The following is a 19,775-nucleotide window of genomic DNA, read 5'->3' as shown; positions in this document are numbered from 1 at the left end:
CTTGGAGCTTGAGTTATTGGCCTTTGAATATCGCAAGTTGGAAATAGATGCTGAGCTTAAGAAAGAGGAGTTGGCACAGTAAGTGGAACTCAAAAATGGGGATCTTCAACTCAAAGAGAAGGACACTGAATGTCAGCGAATCCGGTTAGAGAAAGCTCGAGTGGAGACTTCGGCTGAACCCGCTGAGAGTGTCAGGTCCCCAGCAACCAAGTTTATGAAAGACTTAGTTTGTGTGTATGCAGAGGGTTCTGATATCCTCCAATGGATTGAAGCGTTTGAAATGGCTTGTGCAATTCATGATGTTGATAAGAGAGGTGCCAAGTGTTTGTTAAGCAGAGTGCCTCAGACTGGATATGACTGTATTCTGAAACTGAATGTGGAAGAACGGAGGTAGTATGAGTGCATGAAGTCTGCTTTAATTGCCAAATTTGGCAAGACACCGACCCAATACCTTAAACGGTTCAGGGATTTTAAGAAACGAGAGAATGTGTCTTGGATTGACTGGGTGAGTGCTGCGCACATGAACATGATGGGGTGGATTGATGGTTACAAAGTGAAAACGTTTGTTGAATTGTCCCACCTTTTGTTTTTTGAGCATTTTTTCAGAAGCCTGTTCACCGGAGCTGCGTCAGTATGTTGCCGACCAGAACATTTTGGACCCCTTTAAACTGGCTAGGTTAGCTGACAAGTGTGCCTAAGGACTCCAGTGGGAAGGACAAGGACAAAGAAAAGGGGGCCTCTCAGAAAGCTGAGGAGTCCAAAAAGCAGTCACAGTTGGGTAAACCAAAACGTTCCTCTCCTAAGACCCAAAAACCTAGTGGGGATAAATCTGTTGTGGGTGGGAGTAAGAGTAGTGGTCCGCCTGTGCAAAGCAGGGTCCCAGTTGCTCCAGTACCGTATCCCGCACTCCTGGCACTTGTTGGGATTGTGGGGCTCTGGATCACCGAAGGGGTGACCCCAAGTGTAAGGGTAAGGTACTTGGAGTCCAGGCTGGAAGACTGATCTATGACTCGTCCGTACCTGAGGTGGAGGCCACTGTCCTCCCCTCCTCTACTGGGATCACCTTCGGGGCTCCCGTAGAGATTTCCTTAGTGTCCCTTGCAGCCTGGGACCAGTACGCTGAAGTACTGGCGACTATCCCACAGAACACTTGTGGGTTTTTGAGAAGGGTCTTCTTGAATGGCCAGCCTTCTACTGGTTTGAGAGGCACTGGGGCAAGCATGACAGTGGTGGACAGGACCCTGCTCAAGCCAGAAGACTATGTAGGTGCTCCTCTGAGAACCACCTGGTTAGCTGGTGGGCCTCCCAAATTATCGCCTGTAGACTTAGTCAACATTACGATTGGCGACAAGACAGCAAAGCTTCCGGTCCTGGTTCAGGACAACGTGCCTGCAAACATTTTGTTAGGAAACGATTTGGTCGAGTTGGGGATGATCACGGATGGTCTACCCATGGCTGCTGTGGCGGTCACCCGCTGGCAGGTCACACAGGGTCCGGCTGTGAGCCCGGCATGCTCACCGACGGGGAAACCCAAGGCACGAAAGAAAAAGAAGAGTAAGAATGCCACCTCTGTGGAGGGAGCCCCTGCTCTTCCTGCTGTTCCGACAGCACCCATTGGGATCCATGCTCTGGACTGGCTGGGTCCAGTGGTGAATCCCGTCTCAACTCCTGTGGGAGAAGAGCCAGAAGACGTTCCTGTGGGAGAGGCTCTCAACCCGGAGGACCATCCTGACCTTCAATGCTTGTTAGCTGAAGGGAGACCTCCCCGGGCGGACTTCGGTAAGGGACAGAGAGAGTGCCACTCTCTCGAGGGTCTGAGGAAACAGGCCCTGTCCTATGCACAAGGAGAAGTGTCTAGGACATTCCGGATTTATTGGGAGGGTGAGCTCCTTGTTAGTGAGCCCACTAAGCCGAACCTGGTGCCCTCAAGAGGTTGGTGGTACCCCAGGTTTACAGGCCCTTCCTACTGCAGTTGGCGCATGAGGTGCCCTTAGCTGGTCATCTTGGTACCAAGAAGACTAAGCAGAGGCTCTCTGCCCATTTCTACTGGCCTCGGATGGGAGTAGAAGTGGAGTCCCACTGCAGGACCTGCCCAACTTGTCAGTTGTCTGGCAAGACTGGAGGCAGTGTCATTGCCCTACTGCAGCCATTGCCAGTGGTTGGCACACCGTTTGATAGGGTGGGCATTGACTTTGTCAGTCCCCTTGACCCTCCCACATCAGGCGGACATCGGTTCATCCTGGTCTTGGTCGATCATGCCACCAGGTACCCTGAGGCTATACCCCTTTGGACTATTACTGCCAAGGTGGTTGCCCGGGCCATCCTGGGCATTTTCACCCATGCTGGATTCCCTAAGGAGGTTGTCTATGATAGAGGTTCCAACTTCATGTCTAGTTACATGAAAATCATGTGGAAAGAGTGCGGGGTAACCTATAAGTTCTCCACCTCTTACCATCCCCAGACCAATGGTCAGGTAGAGAGATTTAATAAAACTCTCAAGGGCCTGATAGACGCTTTGGAAGAGCCCCTAAGGAGGAAATGGGATCTCCTCCGGCCATGCCTGCTGTTTGCTTACAGAGAGGTACCTCAAGAGGGTGTTGGTTTCAGCCCCGGGGGCCCCTTGCCTAAATCAGAGAAGGTTCGGAGGCCACCCCTCCAGGTCCCGCCAAGCAAGTGGGGCACTATGTGTGAGGCCTCAGACGGAGGATGACACAGATGATGGGTCAGGCAACCGCAAATCTCAAGACCAGCCAGGAATTGAATAAGTAATTGCATGACCTTAAAGCCTCGCAAGTAGATTGGACTCCGGGACAGGAGGTCCTTATGATGGAGCCTACCAAGCCTCGGGCTTTGGCAGATAAATGGACTGGACCCTTCCGGATAATCTCCAAGATGGGCGAGGTCAATTATCTGGTTGACATAGGAGCCCCTGGGGTAGCCCCTGAGGTATTCCATGTTAACAGGCTCAAGCCTTTCCACCGGCGAGCAGAAGTCTCATGTCTCTTGCTAGCTTCAGAGCAAGAAGAGGATGAGAGTGAGCCCCTTTCAAATTTGCTACATAGCAACCCTCAGGATGGCTCAGTGGAGGGAGTACATCTCTCTCCTGATCTGACAACAGAGCAGCAGAAGGCGTGCAGGACTTTGCTCCGGCAGTATGCCTCTCTGTTCTCACCGACACCAGGCCTTACACCATGGTATAGGCACGCGATTGACACTGGTGACAGTGTGCCTGTCAAAAGCAGTTGCTACCATATGTCAGATACAGTTAAGAACCACATCCATGCTGAGGTCACCAAGATGTTGGATCTGGGTGTTTTTGAACCCTCAACCAGCCCCTGGTCCAGTCCCGTGGTCCTTGTCTCCAAGGCAAGTTCCCAGGCAGGTACCAAGGATTGGAGGTTCTGTGTGGACTATGGAGGAGTCAATGCTGTCAATAAAACTGACGCGCACCCATTGCCCCGGGCTGATGAGCTCGTGGACACCATAGGTGCTGCCAAATTTGTGAGCACCTTTGATGTTACCTCAGGCTATTGGCAAATAGCTCTGACGGACCATGCCTAGGAAAAGATGGCGTTCTCAACACCTGAGGGACTCTACCAGTTTAGGGTCATACCTTTTGGGTTGAGGAATGCCCCTGCCACCTTCCAGAGATTGGTCAACCCTGCGCTCAGTGGCCTGGAAGCCTTTTGTGTGGCTTACTTAGACGACATTGCCGTCTACAGTTCCACCTGGGAAGAGCATTTGACACATCTGGAGAAGATGTTGCAGGCCTTGAAAACGGCTAACCTCACTATCAAGGCCACCAAGTGCCAGATAGCTCAGGGGAAAGTCACGTATCTTGGTCATGAGGTAGGAGGGGTTCAAATCCAACCTCTCCCCAGTTAAGTACAGGATGTACATGACTAGGAGACTCCCACTACTCAAACCCAGGTGAGAGCCTTTTTGGGCCTCACTGGGTATTATCGCAATTTCATGGCAGACTATGGAACCATAGCTACACCCCTGACAGCCCTGACTTCACCCAAACAAACTAGGAAGGTTAATTCGACTGAAGACTGTCAGAGGGCCTTTGATGAAGAAAGTCTGTGTAGGGCACCTGTGTTGTGTGCGCCCGATTACAGCAAGCCCTTTATCGTTCAAACTGACGCCTGCGACACCAGAATTGGAGCTGTCTTGTCCCAGTTAGATGACAAAGGAAGAGAACATCCGATCATATTCATCAGTAGCTACTGTTGAAAAGGAATGTTTTAGTATAGTTTGGAGCCTGAGGCGTTTTAGACTGTACCACCGGGTCTACCTTCAAGGTCCAAACCGATCATAAAGTGGCTTATGCAGATGAAGGGTGAGAACCGAAACTGCTCAGGTGGTCCATTGGCCTGCAAGGGCTAGACTTAACCATTGAGCATAGACCAGGGAAGAGTCACGAAAATGCAGATGGCCTTTCCAGAAGGTATGTTGACCATCTGGATGAGGGTGTCTATCTTGTGGGAGATTAGGCACCCTAAACTCAGTCTGGGGAGGGAGCGACTGTGATGCTGGAAATGCATCGGAGGGACAGGGCCTCCGTATCCTTGTCCTTTACTGCTTTTTATTGTGTGTTCTGTCATGTTTTCCGCGCAGGAGTTCATGTGGGACCCCTGGCGGTGCAGCTCTCTCATTTGGTTTTGGTGAACAGACCCACTGGATATCCTTATGGCACCCATGGGTAGGGGTACAACCCTGTGCCCCTAGTATGTTTTTGGGCACCTGTGAGTGGCCCACAGAGCCGCGTACGGGCTGGTGGCAGCTCTGTGCTGAATTGACTGGTGCCCTGAGCGTCCTCCATTTTGGGTTGCCCAGGCCCTGTTATTGGAATCAGTAGATTCCTGATGGAGACAAGAAGACCCCCGTGGCCCAGTATATCTGGGGACCTCTCACTGCTAGGAATCGTGTTCAGAAGCTGAAGTCCACTACGACGAGTAACCGGAGTAAAACTGATGCTTGACCTTGAAGCCCTGCTGGACGAGAAGAATTACTGTTGCTCTCCTTCACAATCTGAAAGCTGCTGTGCCTGGTAAGGCGCCCTCTTCCCGAGCTACGAGGGACCATCGTGCACCAGCTGATCTTTGCCAAAGCTCCCTGGTAGACAGACCTTCGACAGGCTGCCGACCCGAGACGGGGACTGCTGCGGAATCCCAAGGAGAAGCACCCAGACTGTTGTCCGACACTGTCGACGACCGCCGTCGCCGACCGGAGCCGCCGTGCTCCCGTTTGCCTAAGAACTTTAGAATCCAAGGACGCTCTTGTCCGCATCGTTGCCGCTTATCCCGCTGGAGAAGGCCTGACCATCGACGCGCCGGGGAGCATCCGCCGGTGGGTTTCCTGCCACCCAAGGACCCTTGCTGGGCCACAGTTCTTCAAACTCTTTGTGGTCCAGAACTATTGACACTGAGGTGCCCCGCGCGCCTCTTCCTTGCAGGACGTTTACGCTTCCCCATCAACGAGCTCTGCTAGGAACGAAGCTGCCACTTCACCGTCGTAGCTCACCCTGTCCTCCGTCGGATGTTCGACGACCCGTGACTCCTGCCTTAAAGGGAGGACACTCAAGAAGGGCCATCGATTCCCCGACGAGGAACGCTACAACGCCAGGTACTTTGGGGTTGCAGAACTATTCGGAAGTCTCTTGTGAACAATATATGGACTGGGCTTGTATCTTTATTCTACAGGTTGCCCAGGTGGGGGGATCTCCACACAGAACTGTGTTTAACGGTAGTGACCAGTATTTCTGCCAATTGTTCTTATCAACTGCTTTCCTCTTACCTCTATTGTTGGTTTCCTTTACGACTTGATTTGTGTGCCATTTAACCGTACAGTTGATGCACTTTAAAGAGATCTAATAGCAATTGTGGTACCACGTAGAACTGTATATTTGCCATTATAGATAACCGAGTACAAAGTGCGTTATCGTGATATTTTATATAACCTTGAATATTAATTATATATAGACTGTGTTTTAACCGATACAGTGTGCGGACATTCCTTTGTGGGTGCTTGGGGACTACACTGTACTTAAGAATCAGCCTGCATCATCTTCCCGAGAAGCTAGGCCTTGATTGCTCGACCACGTACCAATATTGAGAATCTTGGCAGGGGTCCTCTGTGCCTCTCCTCTACCAAATAGAGAGCGGAAGTACAGACTCCCCCTCCGGTCCCTCACAAACGTGACCGAAGGTACATATCATTTTGAACATTTGCTGTTTATGCCCATTCTCAAGCTTTAGGTGCATGAATTTGTGATGTACCATGATACAGCCTAGCAGGGAAAAGGACTATGCAGGCTTTTCTGGCATTAGTACAACAATCTTTTCGGTGGCAGTCTGATGATGATTACTAGTATGTTTTAGGTTTCCTGTGACTGCCTACCATATGTCCTTCCACCAACAGGCAGTGGGATTGCTGAGACTGTGTCCCAAGATTGCACTGGTACTAACGTTAGTGTCAAAATGTCATTGCCTGAAGGGTGTATATCAATTATGGTTACTATGAATACTTTACTTAAGGTTTCCACTATTGAAATGCTTACTGACTGCTGTTGTGCTGGCTCTATTTCTCTAGGTTCATTTTCTATATCTGCTGTTCCATCTCAAAAGATTGATCTAGATTTTCAATGTAGCTCAACGCTTTGGGTGTTCATTTGCAAGATCCTGAAATAGAAATTTTGAAAAGGGCACTGGAGGAGTATTTGCATGTAGATGCCACTAAGACTAATGGAAGCACTATGTTATCTACCGCCAAGCGGACATATTGTAGTTGCATATTGTACTTGCAGTTTTTTCGAGGTGACATTCCACCCTGCTGCCAAGATTCGTTTGTGTGAACTTGGGAACACTCAAAATATAATTGTGAAGAACAGTAGCGAGTCAAAGAAGACTATGAAAAGATATGCAGATATGTGACCCATTCCAGACTATTCTGTGGGTGATAAGGAGTGGTTAATGGAATTGTTTTGCCTGCTTGTTTTGAGTAGACTATACGTTTTGTTCCCATCCAAAGATATTTCTCTAAGGCTTTGAAGATCTATCCTGTTTTTCATGTTTCCCCAAGTGAAATGTGCACATTTTGGGTGATATGTTTTTGGGGTTTCCGGGAAGGGCGGGGAGGGGATATTGTTATGTGCTGTGATCATCAGGGTAGCACATTGTGCCATGGGCAGCCTGACGGTAGTCTGCTTCTAGTTCAAGGACCCTGGTGTTGGACCAGGTATTGTGTGGTCCATGGCCTCAGATGGAGCTTGGCAGCACCATCTACAGTGACTGCTTTAATGCTGGAGGTTGGCGTATCCCTTGGAGTCTATCCATGGGAGTGATGTATGGATCATGAAACTATACTACCCTTTTGCTCATCTTTTATATGCTTGTAGATGGGCAAGTGCTCCGTCAGTCAAAGTCAGTATCTATAATGAGATGAGGAACATTCTTCCAGAGAAGGTCCTGGAGCAATAGCTCCAGGACCTTCTCTGGAAGAATGTTCCTCATCTTGCAATGCAATAGTTTGTAGGGCTCTGGTGCTAAGAGATAACCTTAGCTCAAGCTTTATGCTTCTTACCCTTTCGCTCGGCTTTTCTGTACTTCATAGATGATGGTCTAATCAAAGAGCTCATTGATGGGGGCGCCAACTACATCGAGGATGCCGTTGGTGGTGAAATCATACCCGTGGATGGTGCTTTTGATGACAGAACATGCTGATGTGTTGTGGCTCAAAGAAATGTAGTTGATGGGTTGCCATCATTTGTAGTTTGGCTTATGAAATAGACCTTTTCATAGAAAATAGGCCTGTTGCTTCTGATGTATTGGGAATCCTCAAAGATGAGTAGCCTATTGGTGAGTGTTTTGTCTGGTCAATGCACTGGCAGGGCATACCTCTCTCCTTGTCTGATCTACAGTGGCCTCTCCTCAAAAATTCCTCTGATCAGAAACAGCAAAGCAGGATGTTTATTGGATTCCTCTGAGCTTTACCATTACCTGTGACAGAGTTCACGGCCCCTATAAACATGCTCCTCAAATGTCATTTGTATGCATATTTTGAGTCAATGGGTCTTTCAACAATGAAATATAGATTTGTTTACACCTGTCAGCTTCTGCCAAGATGGACGAAGTAGGAAACCATAGCACCGTACAAAAGCAAGGGGCAAAGTCCTCATGGGGTGGCTGACAAGGTTTCACTCTTGAGTTACCAAATTGAGAGAGTTCAAAATTAATTGGACCCACACAAATGCCAGATCCTATCTGAAAGCAGCTGTAGTGGAGTTTAACAAAGTTACTTACCGTAGTGACTATCTTACTCCTAGTCCATAGTCCCCTTTCCTCCATCCTTTTGGGACAATCCGTCCAGTGGGACGGGACCGGAGCACTTTTGTTAAAAAGCATCACATTGAAAAATGTGTCCTTCTTCTCTTTTTTATGCGGGGTTCAGCACGTGACCGTAACCCCGCCCTCCTGTGCTCCGCCCCGCACATAGCCCTTCAGTCCTTTTCTATCACCAGGTCTGAGACCTTTTAAGCAATAATAGAGGATACTTATTAGGGGCGACGGCGGGCGGGCGTATGGAGGAAAGGGGACTATGGGCTAGGAGTAAGATAGTCACTACTGTGAGTGACTTTGTTATACTCCTAAATCCCGTCCCCTTTCCTCCATACTTTTGGGAGATTACCAAGCACTCCTCACAGGAAATATGGGTGGATGGAACCTCCTTACTGAAAAAGGTTTTTAAGAACAGCCTGGCCGAATTGAGTATCGGCTCTGGAGCTCAGGTCTAAGCAGTAATGCTTACTAAAAGCTGATGGGAAAACCCACGTAGCTGCTTTGGCAACGGTTTGATGTGCTTACAGAGCGACCAATAGATAGGAGGCAAAGAGAGGAAAGCATAAGCTTTCATCTTGACCCACAAGCTGCAAAGAGGACCGCCTATGGCAGGCCGGGCCCCATTGCTGGAAAAAGTTGGAGATGATATTGCTGTTCATCTCACACTCGTAATCGATGCCGACTGACAACTAAATTAATCTGCGGTCACATTGAGATGACCCCGGATGTGTGGAGCCTGGAGCCAAACAATTTACTGGATGGGCCAGCCCAAATTTCTATTGTCTGGCAAGATCCACAAGGAGAGGAGAGTCTGTGTCGCCCTGCTTGTTGATGTAACACCTCGCTTTAAGGGAGGTATTCAAAATGGCTACCGTGGCCCGCAAAGGTTGGGCCGCCATTATCACACACCAGGGGCGAACTGCGTCACAGGAGCAAGTGCCATCCTAGCCTTGAAAAAAGGAACCTCGGCAGAACCGGTGCTGGCAGATCTAGGGTGTTCACTCGACACATCAGAGGCTTCCCCAGAATTAGCCTCCAGTGGAGGATCCTCGGCAGATCCGGTACTGAAATGTCTGTGGTGCCTGACCGCCTTCTTTCTCCCCCTCAGCAGGCCTGGTATCACCAAGGCCGCACGCGCAGAAAGGCTTAGGGATATACCTTACAGCCCGGACCCTCGATGAGGGACTCTCAATTCTGTTGGTGACTGATTTAGCCCCAAGCAGGGGAACGTCAGGTTTAACCCTGGTCTTATAGGCGCCTCGAGAGGGGCCTGGAACCAAGTCTCGGTACAGTTAGCTCCAGATGGAGAAGCCTCAGGGTGAACCATGGTATCCAAATCCACAGCAGAACTGGGGTCAGCCTTAGCCCCAAATGGGGAACCTCGGAAGAATATTTGGTATTGGGAGACAGCTGCGGGCCCCTCGGAGGAGTTTCTTGTGCGTCTCGCTGAGTCGAGACCAAAAGGAGTACCCGAATCTGAAGTGTTCTGCTCCCCCGTAGAACCGCAGATATTTCATATGCGGGCTCCAAATCAGAATGTGCATTTACACATCCTGGAAGACCACCACACTGAGCCAACCGCCCTTCCGAAGAGAGGACTTTATTTGGCAGGGTGTGATCAACTTGAATCTCTCTCGGAAAGACCAAAGATAGTGCGCAGGCCAGCCTGGTTGAGCCCTGTGAAAGGAAAGCAGTCCTAGCCCCTCCCTTGCTTAATGAGGGGAACAGGTTCCACCGCTCTGAGGCAAAGAAGTTTCTGTACCCCTGCTCTGAGGGAGGGCATCCAGATCTGTTGGAAAAGAGGTTTGAAGGGTGGGGTAAGAGGAAAGAGCAAGCAAAAACCTGCCTAAACGATGGACAAACCCCACCAGTCTTCGGTGATGGCATTCCACGCCTCAGATGAGACGAGATTCATCCTCCCACCGAAGCGTAGTGTGACAGACAAAAAATATCATTTGGTCATTTGTCGGCAGGGAGATTACCTGTCCCTGTAGAGGAGGCTGATTGCCGAGAGAAAAACCAACCACCTTGCCGCTTAAGGCGGGGCTACCAACAGGAGTTTCAGATCGGCGCGCATGGCGACCCTGAAACCCCCTGATCCCAGAGAAGGACATGTGGGTCTTTGTTGTCCACATAGCGTGGAAAAGCTGCTCAGCCCCAAAAGGAACACTCCCAGCACCAGTCGTCATGAAAGTTGATGTAAGAGAGCTATCCAAAATGGCCACCGTGGACCAAGGAGGTTGGGCCGCCATTTAGTAAACACCTGAAGAGAACTACGTCGTAGGAGAAAATGAGGCAACTGTCCCCTTGGGGGAGTCAGGGGACTTAAGAAACACAGCCTTGAAACAAGGATCCTCGGCCGAGCCGATGCTGGCAGATCTAGGATGTTTAGTGGACAACCTAGGAACTGACCCAGAATTAGCCTCCAATGGAGGAACCTCGGCAAAGCCGGTACTGGAAGACCTGTTGCTGATTACCTTCTTTGCCCCCTAGACAGAATCGGTACCACCACAACCCCAAGCGTGGGATGGTTGAGGAATGTACCCTACCGACAAGACCCTTAGAGGATCCCTCGACTCCGTCGGTACTGTATTCAGAGGAACCTTGAGTTTTAACCTGGGACATATAGCTCCCTCAAGAGGGGCCTCGAGCCGTGGCTCGGTGTGACAAGCACCAGAAACTGAGACCTAAGGGAAACCCTGGTATCCAGAGCCACAGATGAACTGAGCTAAACCTTAGCCCCCAAATGGTGAACCTCGGAGCCACGTCTGGTTTTGGCAGGTCCTCTGAGGGACCCTCAGAGAACACTCTGGTCCTTATATAAGGCCCTTGAGGCACCTCAGGGGAATCCCTGGTAACAGAGCGATACAAGCCCCTCCCGGTCATGGAATGCTCTCACTAAGCGAGGCTGCTCATCGCAGCCCTCATCCGCTTAAGGCTCATCCCAACGAGGCGGGAACAGAAGACTGGTCCTTCACGCCTAACGCCTCAGGTTTTAAAAGAAAAACTGAATCGGAGCAGCCGGGGCTGGGATGGAACAGGAGTGAAAAGACGCTTGAAATACGTCCTCATAGGGTCAGAGTGCCTGAGCATCTGAAACTTTCCAAAAAACTCATCCTCAGCCGAGGGCTTAGGTGTCGAAGAGGAAGAAACCGCTCGTAAGAGACCTACCCCGCGGAACACAAGGATGATGGTTGCCAGGAGGGTCCACCACCGGCTGGGTCCACATAGATCAGTGGAGCAAAAGCAGGAGGCAGCGAGACAGTATGAGGCAGCGGACCCCACGCATGCCAGTCACAAGAAGGGCGGAACAGGTTACTATTGCCGAAAGGAATGCTCCCAGCACCAGACCATGCAAGCATAAGTGTAAGGAAGGTATCCAAAATGGCTGCTGTAGGCCACGCAGGTTGGGCTGCCATTTTGTCACCATCTGAAGTGAACTGCACCACATGCGTAGCTGAGGCAATTGCCTCCTCACGAGAGTCAGGGGACTTAAGTAACTTTATTCTTACAAGGATCCTCGACAGAGCCGGTACTGGTTGGTCTTGGATGTTAAGTCTACATCTTCAAACCAGTCTCAAAATTAGCCTCCAACGGAGGAACCTCAGACAAGCCGGTAACAGAGGGAATGCAGTCCGTGACACCCCTCTTTGCCCCCTCGACAGAACCGGTACCACCACGACCCTGAGCATGGAACGGTTGAGGCTCAACACCTCACCGACAAGACCCTCTGAGAAGGCCTCTCAGATCTGTCGATATAGACTTTAGTCTTCACAAGAGGAACCTCAGGTTTCAACCTGGTATGTAAAGCACCCTTAAAAGGGGCCTCGAGTCAGGACTCGGCACAGACTTTAGCCTCCACAAGAGGAACCTCAGGCTTCAAACTGGTTACACTAGGGAAAGCTCCAGAAACAGATGGTGAACCTCCGAACAACGTCCGGTACTCGCTGGTCCGTCAGAACCCTCAGAGGAATCTCTGGCATGCCTGTTAGGCCCTTGTGGCACCTCAGGGGAAAACCTGGTCACAGAGCTACAAGAAAAGCCCTTAAAGTACTCCCTCATGGGGTCAGAGTGCATAAGTCTCTGAAACTTCCCGAAAAAGGCATCCTCTGACAAAGATTTACACACTTGGGTGGGCAGAGGCCGCTCATAAGGGGCATATCCCCACAAACATAATGAGGAAGGCTTCCAGGAAGCAAGACGGTATGCGGTAGTGGCATCCGAGCACGGCAGTCATAGGAAGTGCGGAACAGATTCGCACTGACCCGTGGAAACGATTGTTCAACAAAAAGAAGGTTGCCATAACCTGTCGATATCGTGTGTGTAAGGGAAGAATCCAAAATGGCTGCCTTAGACCACGACGGAAGGCCCGCCATTTTGTCCACACCTGTGAACTGAGTCACATGTGTAGATGAGGCAGGTATCTCCACAGGATGGTCAGGGGACTTGATCGAAACTTTAGCCTTCACACAAGGATCTTCAGCAGAGCCGGTACTGTGGGGCCTCGGATGTTTACTGGATATCCTGAAGGGGCCCCTTGAATTAGCCGCCAAGAGAGGAACCTCAGCAAAGCAAATAACAGAGGAGATACGGTCAGCGACCTCTCCCTGTGCCCTCTCAGCAGAACCGGTATCACTGCGAGCGCAGGAATGTTGAGGAATCCACCTCACAGACGAGACCTTAATGGGTCCCTCAGTCCTGTGGGTACAGACCTTGGCCTCAATGAGAGGAACCTCAGAACGGAGTCTGGTCTATATAGCTCCCCAGAGAGGGGCCTCGAACCGTGGTTCTATACAGAAAGCCTCAACAGAGGCCTCAGGGTACACCCCATGTCTGTATGGGAAGCTGCAGACAAAGAAACCTCGGAGCGAACTCCGGTACCCAAAGCCTCAGCACAATTGGGCTGGCTATTAGCACCTGATTGGTGAACCTCGGATCATAATCCGGTGTCAGCAGGCCCCTCGTGGGAACACTCGGAGAAAACCCTATTAGGCCTGCAAGGCACCTCCAGGGAAACCCTGGTAGTAGAGCGCTTGAAGCCCTTCCCAGACCTGAAGGACCCCGGGAAGGAGTCCCCACGGCTGGGGTGCCCTAAAAAGTAAGGAACTTACCGGGAGTCTCTTCTTTTCATCGATGAAGAGTTGAAAATGCGGTGGAGGAATTCGCTAGAAGACCTCCTCCCACCTACAAAGATAATGCTGAAGTGCCCGCACCGAAAGGGAGTCGCAGTAGAAACACAAGTCCCAACGGTGATTCGGTCCCAGACACTCCAAACAGAAAGAATGGGGATCCGCCCTAGCGAAGCGACGTTCGCAAGAGGAACAAGAGACAAATCCCAAACGATCGAGCATAGACGGAGGACTACGCGACCGCAGAACCGGAGTAAGAGAGAAGGACAACGGGAAAGAAGAAAACATTTCTTCCTGGTAATGCAAGTGCATCCAGCCCCGACCGAGCGGTGAAAAGGACTGAAGGGCGATGTACGGGGCAGAGCCCAGGAGGGCGGGTTTAAGGCCACCTGCGGTACTCCACATGAAAAAGAGAAGAAGGACACATTTTTCAATTTGATACTTTTTTACAAAAGTGCTCCGGTCCCGTCCCACTGGACGGAATGTCCCAAAAGTATGGAGGAAAGGGGACGGGACGTAGGAGTAAAAGATATCCCCAGTGCAATTCTTCATTAAGGAAATGCTGATTAAACAACACAATGCCCTGTAACCCAGTCTCTATGTGCTTAGGCCGGAAACCTGGCAAAACTCTTGCAAAAAAGGCAACTGTCCTCAACTCATGCCTCAAGCAGTTTCCCCAATTGTTTTTCAAAAAAGGGATGCTTTCTGGACAAAGTGATGCTTTTCCTTAGCAGTAACTATTCCACGTTTTAGGCCTTTAGCATCTGGACCTTTTTTAGAAGATCTTTTCAATTGTTATATTTAAGACAGGAGCTAGAATATAACATGTATTATTTATTTATTTGAAGATGTATAAAGCGCAACTAAGGCCCAAGGGCATCTAGGCGCGGGTGTCAGCGGTGACGTGAGAGCATCTCCTACTCAAACCTGTACAGTGACTGAATTAGAACAAATTAGTTTTAAGTGCTCTACGGAAGGAGAGGTACTCATCCATGACTCTTAGTGATAGCGGAAGTGAGTTCCACAACTTGGGGGTCATAACTGAGAATGAACCGCCTCCCAGTCGTTCCCGCTGATACCTCGGTATCTTAAGGAGTAAGTGCAAGGCAGAGAGTATCTGTCTGGCTGGACAGTAACGTGATATCTTATTTTTCAGATACTGTGGGCCAACATTATGCACAGCCCGGTGGATGACACAGAGTATCTTAAACTCGATCCGTGCCGCCACCGGGAGCCATAAGTGCCAGTCTTGCAGTTGAGTTCTGGAGCACCTGCATATGCTGAATCTGATATTTGATACATCCCATTGCAGTAGTACAGTGACATGAGAAACATGGTAGTTGACTAGATATGGGTTTGATCGGGAGGTGGAGCGTCCTATATACGTTTAATAGCCATTCAGATTGTCACCAGCGTCAAATGGGCCAAAGAGGAAAAATAATGGAGCTTGTATTGTCCTGGGTAAAACTCATGCCCTGTAAATGGCCGGGGGTAGGTCACCTTTGTTTTGAACCGTAGAGATATAAAAAGAGAAGAAAGTCTGTGGCTAGTGGAAGAAATCCTGGAAGGGATAAATGCATGGTAGGGGGCTGGTAACTCCTTGGCTTTAACAGTTGGTGATATAGTCTGAACATGATGCATGCTGATGGATGACATATTACACAATACTTCCCCCATGTTCTGGGGGACCCCTCATTCCATCTAGCCCGAGGGCTAGTTGTTTTTTGCAGAGTCCGGCTTTGGATTCCTCTGCCTGAAGACCTTTTCTGTTGACCAAATTTATTCAAACTAAGTCCTTTAGTCAAAGCCTGTATCGATTGTCTCTACCTTACCCAGGTAATATGTCTTTCTTTCCACCTTTTATAAAAACCTATGCTAGAACATTCTCTAAAGCATGAAGATTCTGGCATAGTGACATATTTGCACTTTATAAGCAAGAGAAATAGAAAAGAAATATTTATAGTAAGGAGTCTTTTTAAGTCACTACGTTGCCTAACATCTCTATTTTGCTTACTCAGGTATTTGTGTTGCCAAACCCTATGAAATCCGAGTCACACAGGTGTTCTTCATTGATCTTCGGCTGCCCTACTCGGTTGTCCGGAATGAACAGGTGGAAATTCGTGCAGTCCTTCACAACTACCTTGAACATAAAATCACGGTATGTGAGTCATGAACTCTAAGGAACGTTAATATTGGGTGTCTCAAAGTTAGAAAGGCTTATATGATATGATGTGATAAGTCATTTATAATGCGCCTGTAGACAAGTGTTTCTAGGTGCGAGAGGACACAACTAGAAATGGGCAGAGTAGACGAGACTGGAGAAAACTGGTGAATGTGTGAATGACCAGAGTACTGAATAGGAATGAGCAAAGGGGGCAATATAAGGCTGGCAAGGTCAGTAGTGATCTACATTTGTCACTATCTATCTGACATTTTGTCAAAGGTTTTCCACAAACGGGATGGACTCATCCCTGAATTATGAGCTGATCTCTTCTCCTATTACACCCCACAAAATCCACTGTTGCCATGAAGTCTGAATCAGCATTCTTTACTGAACACTGCCCAGAATGAAAGATATGAAAACATTCTCTTCGTGGTGATTCATGTTCTCTTAGTCCTTGCTCTCTGTCTTTCACAGCTGTTTGGGACCGCCTGCATCCTCTGGTGGACGCAAAAAGATAGCTGCCCCTTTAAGAACTATGACGTGATAGGACCATCTCGCACGTGTGCGTCCCTCCGCGCGCCAGCCCCAACCCTCACCCCTTTGTCACCAACTGTCCACACAGTTCCTGATTTTGTCTGCTGGCGGGTGTGATAAATTATATGGGCCTCTTTACAAGTGTGGAGGTAGCCATGCCGCTTTTAGCGGCATGGCTACCCACATACCGGGTACCAGGTCTGGGTTCCTGGAATGAGGAATTACTGGGCCCTTCCAACCTTGGAGGGTCTGGTAATTCCCTTTCCAGGAACCCGGACCCGGTACATCCCCATTCCCATTTGAGCCCCCATAAGGCTCAATGGGAATGGGGAGGATGCTAACAACGGGCCTGTTAATGAAGGGCCCGTTGTTAGCATCCTGGTCCACTCGCGGGACCCGCTAAGGACGTCTGGTTAAACCAGGCATCCTTAGCGGGTCCAGCTAGTGGACCTCGTAATGGGGCGGTAGAGGGTTAATGGCGCCGGCAGCTCTACTGGCACTGTTAACCCTCTACCGCACTCCTCGTAATGAGGCCCTATGCTTTTAGAGGGGATGGCTGGTTGGGTGTTGTGAAGGAGGGACTAAGAGAAGCTGAATCATCATGAAGGTCATTCTTTTATTTCTCTTACGTCCTGTCCTCCCTCATTCCCAAACGGTTGCTACCAGATTAAAAAGCTTCAAAAACAGTAAAGGTGGCAGAGACAGCATATACGAGATTCACCCATACAAATTGTGGAGCACTTACTGGCCGAACCTGGTATCTTTCCTGGAAGATGCGTCCAATGGTAACGTTTGCCAAAAACAAGAGGAGTAGCCCACGTAGCTTCCCTACACATTTCTTCAATAGGGACATGCCTAATAAAGGCTACTGATGCTGACTTGGCTCCTGTAGAGTGAGCCCGAAGTCTCTGCTGCAACAGAAAGTCATACATTTTTTAAATACACGAGACAACCCCACTGGCAATGGAAGCCTTAGCAGCTTTCTTACCAGGCGAAAGACCACCATGTGACAAAAAGTTGGTCTGTTTTCCTGATCGGTTTTGTACTTTCTAAATACATTTTTATAGTACGTGACACATCCAGGTTATATAAGGCCTCTTCGGCCAGAGAAGAATGAGGTCCATGTTAAGAGATCCAAATCACAAGAAGCCAGGGTTTCAAATGGCTTGAGCATTAATGTTGAAAGAACCAGATTCAAATCTCATTGAGGTGGAGGATCACAAATTGGTGGATGTAAGTGAAGGAGGCCTTCAAATGCATACAGAATGCCTCATTTGAAAGGGAAAATATTTGCTCACGTTATTCATATAAGTCCCTATTGCTGACAAATAATATGTACATGTGTCAACTTTCACACCCTTGAAACGGAAAATGACATAAAGAGGCTTATAGTGATTCCATCGAATTAAAAGCATCAAATCACTAAATTGAAATATCGAAAACAAAGTATCAAGAGAAAAAAGCACTGAAAACCTATATTTAACATGCAAAAATGCATTTCCATCGAAACCCATCCCCGACAATAGACCTGAACTGGTTTCAATGGAAATGCACTTTTACATGTTAAAAGTAGCATTTCATTGCTTTTTGTGTAACTTTAAAACGTTACATGGAGCTGTCCAGTGCTGAAATTTCAGCACTGGTCAGCCCCTTGTAAAGTTTTTAAGTTTTTGTGTATATTGCAGGGGGAGGGGGCCCACCAGCCCACAACCCCCACGCCACCCCCCACCCCCAACGCAGCCCCTAACCCAAGCCCCATCCCAAACCCTAACCCTGGCCCCAGCCCTGCCCTAATACTTACCATTACATGTTGATGGAACCATCAAATTTTATTCAATGAAATGGCCATTCAATGGATTGGCATTTCGATGAAAAAAAAAAATGTGATGGTATGCCATTCGATGGTTTTTAATTTGTTGGAATGACCGGATACCCATAAAGCACATCACATCATTGATTGAAGCCTTTAATGGATTCAAATCTCGATCCAAAGCCCACTGGCAAAACCGCAACCATTTGCTTTGATATTGTTTTTCCGTGGAAGCCTTCCTAGAAGCTGCCATGATTTCCAAATTCTCTTTAGATAAATGTAGATTTGAGAAGGTCAGCTCTTCAGCAACCAACCCTTCAAGTTCAGCAATTCAGGGGAGGGGTGAAGCACCTGCCCCTTCGGTTGGGTCAGAAGATTCCCCATCATTAGTAGATCCACCATACCTGACTCTGACAGATCCATAAGGTCTGGAAAACAAATCTGACGTGGCCAGAACTGCATCACAAGAATCACTGTCGAATTGTGAGTCATCAACGTTTTGTGTATCAGGGGAAGTGAGAGTATCGTGTACAGCGTCTTGTTCAACCAGTCCAGCTGCAGGGCATCACCCAAGGAGTGACTTCACTGACCCTCTCTCGATGCAAAATGAGGGCAGAGCGTATTGTATTGGGTTGCAAATAAATCCACCATTGGACGACCCCACATCTGGAAAAACATCCTTACAAATGATCTTTCCAGTTCCCATTCGTGTGGTACGGATTCTAACCTGCTCAGTTTGTCTGGCAAGACGCTTTTCTTTCCCTCAAGATGGGATGTTATCAGAATAAATGTGGTTTTCTCTGGCCCAATGCCATTTTCTCAGTGAGAACACACAGAGGACGGGACATTGCAGTGGTATTGTCTGTAAAAATCTTTCGACTTTTCTTTGCACAGAGGGAAGAAAAAACTTTAGAGCAAAAAAGATTTCTCTCAACTCCAAAATATGTATGTGGTCTCTCTTTTCCTGTTTCGTCAGAGACCATGTGCTGAGAGATCTAGACATTGACCTCCCCATCCGTACTCTGACGAATACGTTGTTACCATAGTGTGATGGTGGGGAGTTTGAAAAGCAAAACCGATCAAAAGATTCTCCAAAATGTTAAATTCAACTCAATCATAAAGCTTTCATTCTAAAACAAATGGCAGCCTTTAGTCATCATGAATACCACTTCAAAGCCTCTCGATGGATAGTCATTGAAGCTAATATTATTTCCCCACTCACTGTTACTCATTTCTAAACTACCTCCTCCTGGCCTAATATTACTTCTTATCCATCACTTCACTTCTTCAAGATCGCTTGGAATCGACTCCCTCCTAATGCAGTTAATAAAATTAAACCTGAAGACTATCTTTTATGGTTCAACAAATAAAATTCTACCAAATCCAATCTATCGACTATATATAGATGGTATACTTCAGGAATTAAATTCATCAGACAACTTATTCAAAATGAAAGTTATACCATTTTCGACAATATGTACACGATACAGTATTCCTACGTCAGACCTCTCCTTTCATACTTCATTAATCTAATCAATTACTCAATTTATATCTACTTTTAAGCAGAATTCCCCTTCTCCTTTTCTAAATCTCTTACTCAACACTCCCTTGATCAAAGCAGCTAAAATATAAATGTTTTTGAATGATCCTCCCTCTCCTAATTCACTTAATCTCAGTACTATCAGATACTGGGAAACAGATTGGAACCTACAACACTCCCCAGACTATGGACTAAAATTTGGACTAAAATTTGGAAGATATGTCAGTCCACATCTTCTGCAGCCAATCTCACCCAAATG

General features: G+C 48.3%; 1 protein-coding gene across 2 annotated transcripts in view; it reads left to right on the top strand.

The window, feature by feature from the left end:
* The window catches only part of LOC138447868 (complement C3-like), a 1,306,650-nt gene that overhangs the window by 669,346 nt on the left and 617,529 nt on the right, over positions 1-19,775 (top strand). For both annotated transcript variants that reach the window (XM_069604330.1, XM_069604329.1), the window contains one exon: positions 15,487-15,626. In XM_069604330.1, coding sequence (XP_069460431.1) covers positions 15,487-15,626 — 140 coding nt within the window. The remainder of the gene's footprint in view (positions 1-15,486; positions 15,627-19,775) is intronic.

The sequence above is a fragment of the Ambystoma mexicanum genome, chromosome 3q, assembly GCF_040938575.1.
Source record: "Ambystoma mexicanum isolate Mex_15411 chromosome 3q, UKY_AmexF1_1, whole genome shotgun sequence".
NCBI lineage: Eukaryota > Metazoa > Chordata > Amphibia > Caudata > Ambystomatidae > Ambystoma > Ambystoma mexicanum.
Note: the sequence above shows the minus strand (reverse complement) of the source record. Positions and strands in the feature narration are given on the sequence as shown.